The following is a 13,456-nucleotide window of genomic DNA, read 5'->3' as shown; positions in this document are numbered from 1 at the left end:
TGTAAGCTCTTTTGAGCAGGGACTGTCTCTTTGTATCAGGTGTTCAGCGCTGTGTGCGTCTGGTAGTGCTATACAAAGGCTAATAATAATAATAATAAAAGCAAAGTGAGGAGATGGTGATTGTACTTATTAGTTTTCCCATAGTCTCCTCTGAGCTTTGAATCCTGCTTTGCACCAGAAGACAACATGACTTTTTTTTTTAAATTTTCCATTATAGTCAATAAAGGAAAGATGGAGCTTTGCCACGAGTCATGTAAGACCTGTAATGGCTCTGATACCACTTGCACATCATGTCCACCAGGTAAGTGGCAATTAGCTCATAGGATTTGTGAGGTTTGTAGTAGATTATGATGATGATAATGCATGAAGTCCCATTCCACAATGTGTTCAAAGAGGCTATGAGAGCCAACTACAAGATAATCATGCAGTAAAATTTTTCTCTATATTATCTGATCCGTTTGAGAAAGAGAAAGCCATTTTGGTGACTAGGGATGTAATAAGTGCCAGATTACAGGGGAAGTACACTGAAACTGTATGGATCAATTTTCAACGGGACTTCTATGTTTACCCCCTGATATTCAAAGCTATTTAACCAGCCAGACACAGCCGCTGATCGGTTAAATAGCATACCGGCACCTAACTGCTAATATTCAGCAGGAGATAATCAGTTATCTCCTGCTAAATATCATTGGTTAGTACTGAGCGCATAACCGGCTATATCGTGCAACTTATATGGTTAGGCACCAGTATTCAGCACTTAACCGGATAAGTTTAGTGGTCAAATAGGACCGCATAATTAGCTGTCCTATCTTTAACCACTGAAAAGTTAGCTGGTTAGTGCTGAATATCGTTATAGCCCGTTAACATTTTAGTGGAAATGGCCCCAGCATTGAATATCTAGGTTTAGCACCAGCAGTGGACTGCAAAACTGCTGCCTGCAGGTGGCTGGATATCAGGCCCTTAGAAACTGCTGTTAAACAAAAAAATCCCCTATCCATGGATTTTCAGCCACCAAAAATCCTTCTACGTACCCTGCCACTCTATGGATACTGAATCGTTGCTTATATGTGTCATGGTACTGAATACCCTGATTTAAGTTAATTGCCAGCCCCCAAATTTAATTTAAGCTCTTCACTGCACAGGTTCAAAATCTGCCCTATAAGAAACTATGGTTCATGTATAAATGTGCATTTCCTGAATGTCTTAATTAGAATCCTTTGTTATATTTGCTCTGTTTTTGTTTTTTTTTTAGTTTTTATGAATTTTAGGATTTCTGACTGATTTTTATTTTATGAAATGCTGTCATTTATTACAAATAACCTCAAATATCCGTACAGGAGATGTTCCATAAATCTAAGGTAAAAAACAAAAATAACCTCATGTGGAATACTGCAGTTTTCTCCAGGACCTGTACAACTGCAAAAAAATGTTACATTGCTCTGTATTTTCCAGGAAGCTACCTCAGTGCCACCAAATGCGTCTCTTCATGCCCCAGGGGTAGCTTTGCCAACAAACAAAATAGGAGATGTGAGCAATGCATGGAAGGCTGTGAAGTGTGCTCCGAACACAAGAGACACTGCTTGAAATGTGTGAGCCGGCCAGACCAGCAGCTCTACCTGCACAATGAGAAGTGCTTAGAGGAATGCCCTGAGTAGGTTTCAGTTATATCTCTTCAAGTCTTTTTGTTTTCCAGTGTTTGGTTATTCTAGGACCAATTAGATTCTGGGTCTTTTTTCTCATTATCTGGTAAAGTCCTAGCATCCCCCAACAGTCTTCTATGCCAGTGGCATTCAGGAAGTCTGCAAGTTCTATCTGCTCATTGTTTTCACTGGGCCTACCAGAAAGATAAGATGAGGTTCCAGGCCTGCAGAATACAATAAAATGGTGCCATAACACCTCCCACTTAACTCCTGCCCAAGTTCTTTCTTGATAGCTTGTTTTAAAGAGTTTGCCATACATTACTTTTTAGGAAAATGACATTGCAGTTACAGAAGGTTATGATTCTCGAAGGGACATGTGCTTTAAAAATCATTTCTAGCATTATTATTATTATTATTATTATTTTGCAAGGTATTTGTACATGACTCCAGTAGCACTGAGCTAGTGGAAAAAGGGCTACAATGTACTTTCCTTGCAGTAACAGGAGGAATATTCTGACTCCCTGCTCTAGAGTAGTGGCAATCAATGACACCAAGGAGGTGGTCATTGAGTAGTGGGTGTTCAAATTTGAAAGGATGTATAAAAAGTGGGTGTAGGGTGGTGCTCTGTGCCTTTTACCCAGGGAGTCCAAAATGTGGGAGGTATGGAGAGTGGTCTGCCCACCCAGGGTCCCATGGAGGAACTTGGTCCTCTACCAACAGAGGGCAGAAGGAAAGGTCAAGAAGTGGAGCCTTTTCCCTAAGAGAAGAGAAAATGGTTTAAGCCAAAATATGGGCACCAAGTGGGTAATTTTGTAAAAGGGTTCCAATTAAGGGGTCCTTTTACTAAGCTGCAATAAAAGGGGGCCTGCACTAGTATCAGCATGCGTTTTCGATGCACGCTGAGGTGAGGTCCCCTTTTACTGCAGCGGGTAAAAGGCTGTCCATTTTTAGGAAAAAGAAATGGCAGTGCGGTAAGTGAACATTTACCACACGATCATTTTGGTGGGGAGCCCTTACCACCACCTATTGCGGTAAGAGCCCCCGCGCTAACCCAGCTGTAACTGGGCAGTGATTACTGCTGGTTAAGTTCTGGCGCTACAAAAATAGGACATATTTTTGTAGTGCTAGAAATGGTGCGTGCTAGGGGTGGGATCTACTGCTAGGCTCCTGTGGTAGCCCATCAGTAGGTCTGAATTGGCATGCGGTAAGCCCACGGTGGGTTTACCGCTGCTTAGTAAAAAGGCCCCCAAAAGCGCTGTTTAAAGCATCCATTTTAAGCCCATTCTATAAAGAAAGTAGTTGCCATAGAGCCCTTGCCTACATTTTGCAAGTACACACATAAATGATCATATTTCATAATCACCAGCACATTCTGTCTATGTGCATGTCCACAGTAAAAATACACACCATACAAGCAACATGCGTGCTCTTACATTGGTCAGTATTTTATATGAAATTAGTTAAGCACATATTTAGCTATTTACACATGCAAATTTACGCATGTTCTTGGTCCCTAAAATTAGGCAACTCCTTATAAAATTAGCCCCAATTGCAGGAAGGAGTAAGGAGTTGAGATCAGAAGGGAGAAATCCCTCAGCTGTGAAGGGGATTGAAGCTGCTAACCTGTTCCACATCTCAGGAAGCAGGAGAGAAGTGGCGCCAAGGAGCTTGAGAATCAGTGTGGATGAACCCAGTATGTGAGAGGAGGTAGGACCCAAGTCCCAAGTGTATCCTGCTAGCCTTGAGGCAGAAGGGGTTGTGATTACTTTAAACTGTGAGGAGAAGAATCCCTAAGAGAGAGGAAGGACTTATCTTTTGTGTGCCGTGAGCCTACAGGAGAGACAACAAGGGTCTATCTCAGGTCCTCTATAATTGCACTGAAAGTTTGAGTAAGATTGGAGACTAGAGAGTTACATGGGGAAAGAAATTTCACCCATCAATGCCCATCTCCAGTAGAATCTAATCCATATCCACCCAGACCCATCCATTCCATCACCACCCATTCCCAGAATTAATCTCCTCCATCCCCTTCCGTACCCGCAGGAGTCAATGCTGTTATTCACTTCCTCACAGCACTCTGTTTCCTCCCAACCCCAGCAACCTCCTGTGGTTTTTGGATGGTATTCGCTATTCAACCAATGAGTGTTCCAAGCCTCAGTCTGGTGTTCCATCTGTCTCTCTGGGCATTCCAAGCCTCATTCTGGCACTCCAACTGCCTCTTGTCATATGTTCCAAGCCTCATTCTGGTGCTCCAATCACCTCTCTCAGTGCATTGTAAGCCTCATTGTGGAGTCACCAGAGATTTTGACTACACTCCTGTGGGAATCCCTTGGGCAACTTCTTCTATTCCCATGGGAATCCTGTGGTAACTTCTATCCCCATGAGAATCCCAGGTAATTTCTTCCATACCCACAGGATTCCCGCAATCCCCATTACCATGCAGTTCTCTAGTGGAGACTGGGGCCAGTGGAGGTGCCTGACAAGTTAAAAGCACTTGATATATGTGTTAATGAGAGTAATTTTATAATGATATAATTAATTCTTCACTGTAAGGTTTTGTTTTGTATACCGGCCTTCCAGTGTAAATAATTTTCCCTGAATAACATATGTGAATATCCACCTCTGATGTATCAGATTGCATTAAACCATTTGTGCCCTTCCCTTCTTCCTGACTCTCTAGTGGCTATTTTGCTGATAGCAGTACCTGCAGTGAGTGCAGTCCACCCTGTGAGACTTGCGATGGAACATCCACATTCTGCCAGTCCTGCCAGAGTCCCTTCCTGCTGCAGCAGAACGAGTGTAAAGTGTCCTGCTCTGAAAGGCACATAGCTGTGGATGGGATCTGCATTCGCTGCCCCGCTAACTGCCAAGATTGCTTGAATGGGGAAACATGCACAGGTATTAAGACAGCAAGACCTCACATTTAGCAATTGTCCAGGCTAAGAACCCCCAGAGTAGGGGGAGATTAAATACAGAGGAACTTGTGACTTTTAGGCCAGTTCTGATAATGGCAAGAATGCCAAGGAGCTCAGCGCCTGCCCTCGTGTTACAGAAGGAATTCCTATTGGTGCAATTAAATTGGTGTTTATCAGAAAATCACTGAAAACATGCTACTCCCCTTTGCCTGTTTCAAACCCACAGCTCTGCTTTTTTTATTGTTTCTACACTGGCAGTGCCTCAAATTCACAAGAGCTGCTCATTCTCATGTTGGTCCTATTGTATAGGTGGTCCTGCCAGTGAGCAGTGGCATTAGGGACTGTCTTTTCTTCATGTTAAATTGTGAAGTGCTGCATACGCTATAGAAATGATTTGTAGTAGTAGTAGTAGAGATAGGAGATCAAAACGAGCAAAAGTGTGAGCAGGGTAAGAGAATGGTGGGGACAGGGTGGAGCAGAAATAGGAAGAAGAGAGCAGTGGAAATGGGTTAGTAGTGGGAAGAGAGAGTTACGAGGATAGGATAGGGGTAGGGAAAGCACCTGAAAAATACAGATTTTGGAGTGTGTTTAAGAAAGTATGATTCAGTAAATGGTGTCCAAAAGCAGGCGCCCTGTACAGAATAATGCCTAGTGCGGGGACTTACACCAACTAAAACCTGGTGTAAATCCTGACATGCAAGTTTGACACGGATCCCCGGAATTCTGTAACACTGCACACATCTTTTGTGAATGCCCCTGACACACCCACGTCTCACCCATGGCTATGCCCCATTTTGGATTGCGCGTGAGAAGATTTGGGCACGGATCTTTATAGAACCACATGCAGACTGATCCATGTGCAAATCCAAATTAGTGCCAATTGACACAAGTAACTGCTTGTGAACAGTCAATTATTGATTGTTAATGGCTCGTTATCTAATTTATTTGAGTGCATATCTCAGGTTCACCTCCAAATTTGGGTGCCACGTATAGAATTCAGGGGTAAATGTGAGTTTTAGGGCACACTAGCTGTAAGCACAGGCCCATGCTAACAGCTACCACACACTAAAACAGCACTAACTGCTTAGCATGGGATGGGGTGGTGTGGGGCTGGGCTGGGCAGGGTATGGGTGGAGATTGGGTGTGGACAGCACATTGCAGTAGGCACACAGGGGCCCTTTTACTAAAGGTTTGGCTCCCAAAAACAGGCTTGCCATGTGCCAATCTTGAACTACTGCCGGACTACCGCAGGAGCCCGGCGGTAGTTGCGGTAGTTCCACCCCCAGTGTATGCCATTTCTGGCACAAAAGAAATGTCTGTTTTTGTAGTGCCGGTGCTTACTTTTCAGTAATCACTGCCCCGTTATCACTGGGTTAGCACGGGAATCCTTACCACCACCTGAATGGGTGGCGATAAGTGCTCCCCCCCCCCCCCCCCGAAATAGCCATTCGGCAAGTGGTTCGCTTACTGCACGGACATTTCTTTTCCAGCAACAAAGACAGCCTTTTACCCACTACAGTAAAAAGTTCCGGAGTGCAAGGCAAAAACAGCCCCCTCTGCTCTGTACCACAGCTTGGTAAAAGGACTCCATAGTAAGTAGTGCATGCTGCCAAAGTCGAGTTAGTGCAGATGCACCTCAAGAGGTGAAATTAAGATGCATCCGCACTAAGGGTCCCAACTCTGGAATGCTCTACCCAGATACATTCGATCAACTACTGAATACCTTCCCTTTAGGAAACTATTGAAAACCCATCTATTCAAACATATTTACCCAAATGACTTGACCTACCATAAGCAAACATAAGCAACCCATCCATTTACCGGTTCATCTAATCATTAACAACAATGGCTCAGAAATTACCTCCTACCAATCTTCTTACCCTCCATGCTCTTCCCCTACCTCTTATTCATCGCTCCACTTCCTTACCTATCCCTATCCTTTCTCTCATACCTCTTTTATCCCATTTACCCCTTGTTCATTTGTCCTACCACATACCTCCTTTGTTGATTCAGATACTACAGATTGTATTCTCTTGTTACTATGTAAGCCGCATTGAGCCTGCGATGAGCGGGAAAGCAGGGGATACAAATGTAATAAATAAATAAATAAATAATTTACAACGTAGTGGTAGGGCAAAATGAGCAGGTAGCGCATGCCAAATCGGCACTACTGCCGGGGTAGTGCAGGCGCCCACGGTAATTCCGATGTTGACGTGCGCTGGTTCCTGGCAGTAATCGGCACGAATAGCATATGAGCCCTTACCACTAGGTCAATAGGGGGTGGTAAGGTCTCAGGCAGTAAACAGCCGTGTGCTACCTTTCATTTTAGCGAACGACCATTTACTGCCCCATTGAAAAAAGCTTTTTTTTTCCCTGCGGAAGTAAAAAATGGCCCAGCACATGCCCACACAACCGCAGGCCACTTTTTACCATGACTTAGTAAAAGGATACCTAATTGTGCCTGACAGGAATTTATTTATTTATTTATTGCTTTTGTATCCCACATTTTCCCACCTCTTTGCAGGCTCAATGTGGCTTACAATACATCATGAGTAATGGACATATAATGGAATATACCAGGGGCGTAGCTACGGGTGGGCCTGGCTGGGTCCAGGCCCACCCAATTTCAGCCCAGGCCCGCCCAGCGCCAGCCCCAGCTCCCATTGCCGGTCACTGCTGCTTTTCCTGTTGAGCAGCAGGGCCGGCGTTACAAAAAGAAGAAGCGCTAACGGCGCTAAGGACGAAAAATGTTTTTAAAAAAAAGCGCGGCACCGGCAGGCACTGTCTTGGTAGCCTTGAGGCATTGGCTGCTGGCTTGCAGGCTCCTCCCGTCTCCTACGTCACTGCCCCTGGAGCAACGCAGGGGCAGTAACGTAAGAGACGGGAGGAGCCTGCGAGCCAACAGCCAATGCCTCAAGGCTGCCTAGACAGTGCCTGCCGGTGCCGCGTTTTTTTTTTTAAACATTTTTCGTCCTTAGCGCCGTTAGCGCTTCTTCTTTTTGTAGCGCCGGCCCTGCTGCTCAACAGGAAAAGCAGCAGTGGCCGGCAATGGGAGCTGGGGCTGGCGCTGGCATGCAGGGCGGGCCTCGTCGAGGAAAAGAGAAAAGAGGGAAAACATGGAAGGATGGGGAGAAAAAGAGGGAAAACAGATGGAAGGATGGGGAGAAAAAGAGGGAAAACAGATGGAAGGATGGCAGAGAATGAGGGAAAACATGGAAGGATGGGGAGAAAAGAGGGAAAACAAATGGAAGGATGGGGAGAAAAGATAGAAAACAGATGGAAGGATGGGGAGAGAAAGAGGGAAAACAGATGGAAGGATGGGGAGAGAAAGAGGGAAAACGGATGGATGGGGAGAAAGAGGGAAAACATGGAAGGATGGGGAGAAAGAGGGAAAACAGATGGAAGGATGGGGAGAAAAGATAGAAAACAGATGGAAGGATGGCAGAGAAAGAGGGAAAACAGATGGAAGGATGGGGAGAGAAAGAGGGAAAACGGATGGATGGGGAGAGAGATTCTGGATGGAAGGATGGGGAGAGAAAGGGGAGAGACTGGAAGGATGTGGAGAGAGAAGGGACACTGAACAGAAAAGGGTAGAGTGATACAGAGACACTGGTTAGAAAGAGGGAGAGAGAGACATTAGATGGAAGGATCAGGAGAGAGGGTAGATGGATGGAAGGATGGGGAGAGAAAGAGGGAAGACGCTGGATGGAAGGGTAGGGAGAAAGAGGTGACACTGGACGGGAGGATGCAGAAAGAAAGAGGGGAGACTACTGGAAGGATGGGGAGAGAGAGGGGAGACTGGAAGGATGGGGAGAGAAAGAAGAGAGCTGCTGGATGGAAAAGGAGAGTAGTGAAAGACTGGAGAATAAGAGGAAGGGGCATGGAGAGAACAAGGGTGAGAAAAAGATGAAAAGCCATAAGTAGATGAAGGAAATTAAAGAATGGATAGTAAGAATGAATTAAATCAGGACAGAGAGAGAGAGAGAGAGGCAGAAAAATATTGAAGAAAGCAAAGAAAAAGGAGAGAAAAATGAGAAATGGCCAGGAAACCGTGGCAGAAAAGTTAAGCGAAAACGAAGGAAAGCAGAATCTATAGACTGGGAGCGACACAATGAGAAAAAGTAAATGGCCATACAAGAAAGGTAAAGAAAATAATTTTATTTTTAATTTAGGATAAAGTAATATGGTACCTGTGTTAATGACGTTTCAGAGACCAATACTTCCTTCCTTAGGTCAGGCGAGGATACCGTAACAGCATTATACTGACCTGAGGCAGGAGGTTTTGGCCTCTGAAAGCTCACTGAAAAGGGTGTTAGGCTATTAAATAAATTTTCTGAAATCTGATGCACTGAAAAGCAGCACTTTACCCTGTGTGACAAATGCATCTGATTAGCGTGACTAAATTTTGCTGGGGGAGGGGGGTAGAGAGAATATTTTGTGCCCACCCACTTTGGGTTCAGGCCCATCCAAAATTGGCAGTCTGGCTACGCCACTGGACTATACAGTAGGGAACTTGTCTGTGCTGAAACAACAGGGGGAATCCCGGACTTACCCCCCAATATTAATCACACAGCTTTTGCGCTTTTGGCTGTTAATGTACAGTAAGTCTGAACAGCTGCCACACTAATAAACAGGCCCCGTTATGTAAATACAAAAAATGGTAAAAATATCAAAAAACGTGAACACTGAAATTTATAAATATGCATCTGAAACAGAAGTCATATTTCTCTTTGACTGTGATGCCTTGAAGCTTGCAAATGAAAAAGTTTTCGCTCTGGCATAAAGGGACCTATTTACTAAAGTGTGGTTATTGCCAAAACGACTTCCTGGTAACTGCAAAGCCTCTGCCTTAACTGTTGGGGGAGAGGAGGCATTCCCAGCATCTTCCTATACAGTCAACACAGACAATTTCCATACCGTGTATTTCAGATAACATTTAGGTGATGCTAACTGTGCCGCATGGCATGTTAACCATTAACATGCCATGACTACCTTCACAGTAACTGTAAGACACAGATTCTACTCACTCCCTGCTCCATTCTAAGTTAACTGTTACGTGCTAATTCAAAGGCGCAGAATCACTGACTGCCTCTTTAACAGCTAACGGCACTTGGCTGTTTTACAGAGTGGTGGTAAGCCCAACGCGGGCTTACCTCTTGCTCTTCCGGGACTACTGCCGGCCCAACATAGCCACTGGCGGTAGACCTGCCCCGAGCGTGCACCATTTCCGGCGGAAAAAGAAAATCCCCGGAAATGGCTTGTGTGGCGATAACCTAATGGTAATCAGGATTGTCGCGAGCTGCCCGGTTACCTCCGGCTTTGCGCGGGAACCCTTATCGCCACCTCAATGGGTGACGGTAAGGGCTCCCCACCGCATGGCCACGCAGTAAGAGTTCTCTTATTGCATGGCCATGTGTGTCTGGATGCTTTTTTATCCACTGCGTTATAAAGGGCACTGGAGTGCAGGAAAATGGCCCCCGCCGCTAGCTCAGGACCCTTTTTCCCGCAGCTTAGTAAAAAAAAAAAACCCCTTAGTACATAAATCTCAAAATTGGAGAAAGCTAATGTATAAATACTTCATCATTTACCTCTGTGTTAACCACAATCTTATAATTAGAACAAATGTAATTGGTTTTTTTTTCATTCTATAATATCTTACATGCTCTACATTAAAAAAAAAAAACAAACATTGACAAAAGCTTGGCAATGTGCTGTTTGCATGTTGAAGATTTTGTTGCCAGTTCTGTTAGCTGTGCCAAGACACACTAATTTAGAAATGATAGATTAATTAGGTCTAGCTGTTTTGCTCAGGGCACAGGAAGGAGATATATCTGGTGTGTCTTTGTTCTTCTGAGCTTCCTGTTTCATTAGTTTGACACTGCAGCAGAATGCACTGTGGTGATGGTTTAGACTGCTGTGGGAGTTGAGTTGTGTTATATATGGTACGATGGGTCCTTCTTTAGGGACACTTGGCTAAGAATAAGGAAATCAGTTTCCCATAGGGATGTGCTTTCATTGGATATTATAGCGACTTTTAATTTTTTATTTATTTGTTACTTTTGTATCCCACATTTTCCCACCTTTTTGCAGGCTCAATGTGGCTTATATAGTACCGTTAACGGCGTTAACCGAATCCGGTCTGAAACAAATAACAAGGTGTGAACAATACAAGGTGATAAAATTGTAATAGGTGATATTGTAAGGTAGGTACAGTTGAGGGGGAAATTAGAGAGGGGGATGAAGATTCCGGTAGTGTCCGTTACAGTCTTGGGTTACAGTTGTGTCGCAGTTATCCAGGTATTTTTATGTTGGGTCGGTGGGGTATGCTCTTCTGAACAGGTCTGTCTTTAGTGCTTTCCGGAAGTTTAGATGGTTGAACGTAGTTTTTACTGCTTTTGGTAGTGCGTTCCATAGTTGTGCACTTAAGTAGGAAAAGCTGGATGCATAGGTAGATTTGTATTTGAGTCCTTTGTTGTTTGGGTAGTGGAGGTTTAGGTATGATCATGCAGATTTTGTGGTGTTTCTGGTTGGCAGGTCGATGAGGTCTGTCATGTAACCCGGTGCCTCGCCGTAAATTATTTTATGAACAGTCGTGCAGATTTTGGAAGTGATATGTTCTTTGATTGCCATTGTGTTTCATTTAAAACTTTGTCCGTTTTCATTTTCAAAATAAGCCTCAGGATAAAAACAGTAAAAAAGCACTGTCTCCATAGTCCCCAGCCAAACCTCTTACCCTATACAGGTAAAGATTCTTCACAGAGCAGACATGATTCCCCATTGCTCATGACCTGCTGTTACAGCAGTAGAAAATGGCACCGGCCTTTGGGTAGCCAACACCATTTGCTACTACACAATACATGTTAACCTTGAGTTGGCTGGCACCATTTTTAATTACTTCAGTGGAAAGGTAGGAAAAACTCAGGATTATTCCTGTCTGATGAAGAGTCTTCACAGGCCAACAGATGAGGTAAGAGGTTTTTTTTTTTTTGGGGGGGGGGGGGGGGGCAGAAGACTCTAGGGAGAGGGCCATTGAGGATTGTTTTAAAATTTTGTTTTTGATTTCACAGTGGGCTGGGCCTAAGATTTATTTTTTAAATTTTGCTTGACTTCTCTTTAGTTTTCAAGGTTTTGTTTGCTGTTTCATTTTTGTTTTAAATTAATGAAATGAACAAACAATATAAACAAGCACACTCAAAAAAAAGAAATAAAATCAATATAAAATCTAATAAGAAGATTTGTTCTCACAGAATGTGATTAGGGTTGCCAACTAGATCCAGATTCACCCGACAGGGTTGATCCAGTCCTGGGCTTACCCCCTTACATAAATATGTGGTTTCTGCTTTCCCTATTGGATTCCTTAAGAAAAGCAAGGCATCAAGTACCTGCATGGATTGGGATAAGCCCAGGACTAAATTAAACCTGTTGGGCGAGTCTGGATTTCGTTGGCAACCCTAAATGTAATTGATATGACAAAATATCTGAAGGGATTAATTTGGAGGATAGAATTTACCTTTCTTGTAAAATGGGCATGCAATATCATGTAGATATGAGAAAATCTCAACTTTGTTATTCTGGGTACTTGGTTAGCATTTTTGATACTGCCATTTACATATCTCAGTACATACAACAAACAAGAGCAAAATGATTGTTTTAAATAAACTATTGCTGATGGTTGGTTTTGTTTCCATGGCAGATTGCAGCCCTGACTTTTTCCTGTACGATGATCAATGCCTGCGTGATTGTCCTGCTGGGTTTTACGCAGACTCCCAGCAGTGCTTGCCCTGTCACCAGAAATGTGCAGAATGTGATGGCCCAGATTCTGATGACTGTTTGAAATGCACCAACAACCTATTTGTGCTGTATGATGGAGAGTGTTCCAGAAACTGCCCAGAAGGGACGTACTATGAAGAAGAGACTGCAGACTGCCAAGGTACAGTATTTCAATCAAGTTCATAAGGAGGTGTATGGACCCATGACTAACAGGCATGTTGCACTGGTACATTTAACACCATTAACACACAGTAACAAAGTAAATGATGGCAGATAAAAACTGATCACTTGGCCCATTCGATCTCCCAGTTGAGATTCTGCCTTTCTGATTAGTTATTTCTTTGGCTGGATTAGCATACAAACAGGGGACAATACAATAGATAAAGACTGGTGATATTGTGACAGGTTTCCAAGAAGACTGGGGTTACCTGCACAAAGGGGTCATTATTACAACCCAAACAGCACTGGTTGGGTGCATTAGGCTTATAAACCTTGGTGAAAGGCCTAATAGAACTGGGGTAACCTGCAGTGGTTACAACCAAAAGAGCAGTGGCACAGCAACACTGGGCTTCCCAGAAAGCTGAGGAAACCTGCCAACAATGAACATGGGGAAAGAAATGCTTTGGACAAGAGCCTCACTCTTTTTGGTGATACTGTGGATTTTTGTTGTAGCAAACTGGTAGCTGTGGTGTGGTGGTGCGGGAGTAGGGAAGGAGTGGTGGCATAGAGGTACAATAAACGAGTTTAGTTTAGTGGGAAAACTGCTTACACGGCAAGGTTGCCGTATTCTCGTGCCTATCTGGCAGTCACAGTCTACAGTTCAGCGCGGAGCCCAGGGCAGGCCATGACATTAAGTTCTTGAAACTTCGTGTTCTGATAGAACTTGTATTGTAAAATGTTGAAAAATATTAGGAAAAAGAACACAGTTGCTGAGGAGATAAAAGTACAAGACTCACTTTCTATTTCATAAAGAAGAAGTTTGGTCGCTGTACACAGCATTCATTTTATATTAGATCATATTTGACCCCTGACGCAGGTGCTGTGCGCTGAAACACGGCCCGTGTTGGGTCCATACTGGAATATTGATTTTTATAATTAACAGAACTGTGTCCCATTTCTGAAGGCTCTTTG

The 13,456-nt window shown here is 43.8% G+C and overlaps 1 protein-coding gene across 1 annotated transcript in view; it reads left to right on the top strand.

Moving 5' to 3' along the window:
* Nucleotides 1-13,456, top strand: part of PCSK5 (proprotein convertase subtilisin/kexin type 5) — a 739,798-nt gene that overhangs the window by 683,720 nt on the left and 42,622 nt on the right. The window contains exons 28-31 of the mRNA XM_030193725.1: nt 218-301; nt 1,453-1,651; nt 4,321-4,538; nt 12,249-12,485. Coding sequence (XP_030049585.1) covers nt 218-301; nt 1,453-1,651; nt 4,321-4,538; nt 12,249-12,485 — 738 coding nt within the window. The remainder of the gene's footprint in view (nt 1-217; nt 302-1,452; nt 1,652-4,320; nt 4,539-12,248; nt 12,486-13,456) is intronic.

This window comes from Microcaecilia unicolor, chromosome 2 (genome assembly GCF_901765095.1).
Source record: "Microcaecilia unicolor chromosome 2, aMicUni1.1, whole genome shotgun sequence".
Lineage (NCBI taxonomy): Eukaryota > Metazoa > Chordata > Amphibia > Gymnophiona > Siphonopidae > Microcaecilia > Microcaecilia unicolor.
Note: the sequence above shows the minus strand (reverse complement) of the source record. Positions and strands in the feature narration are given on the sequence as shown.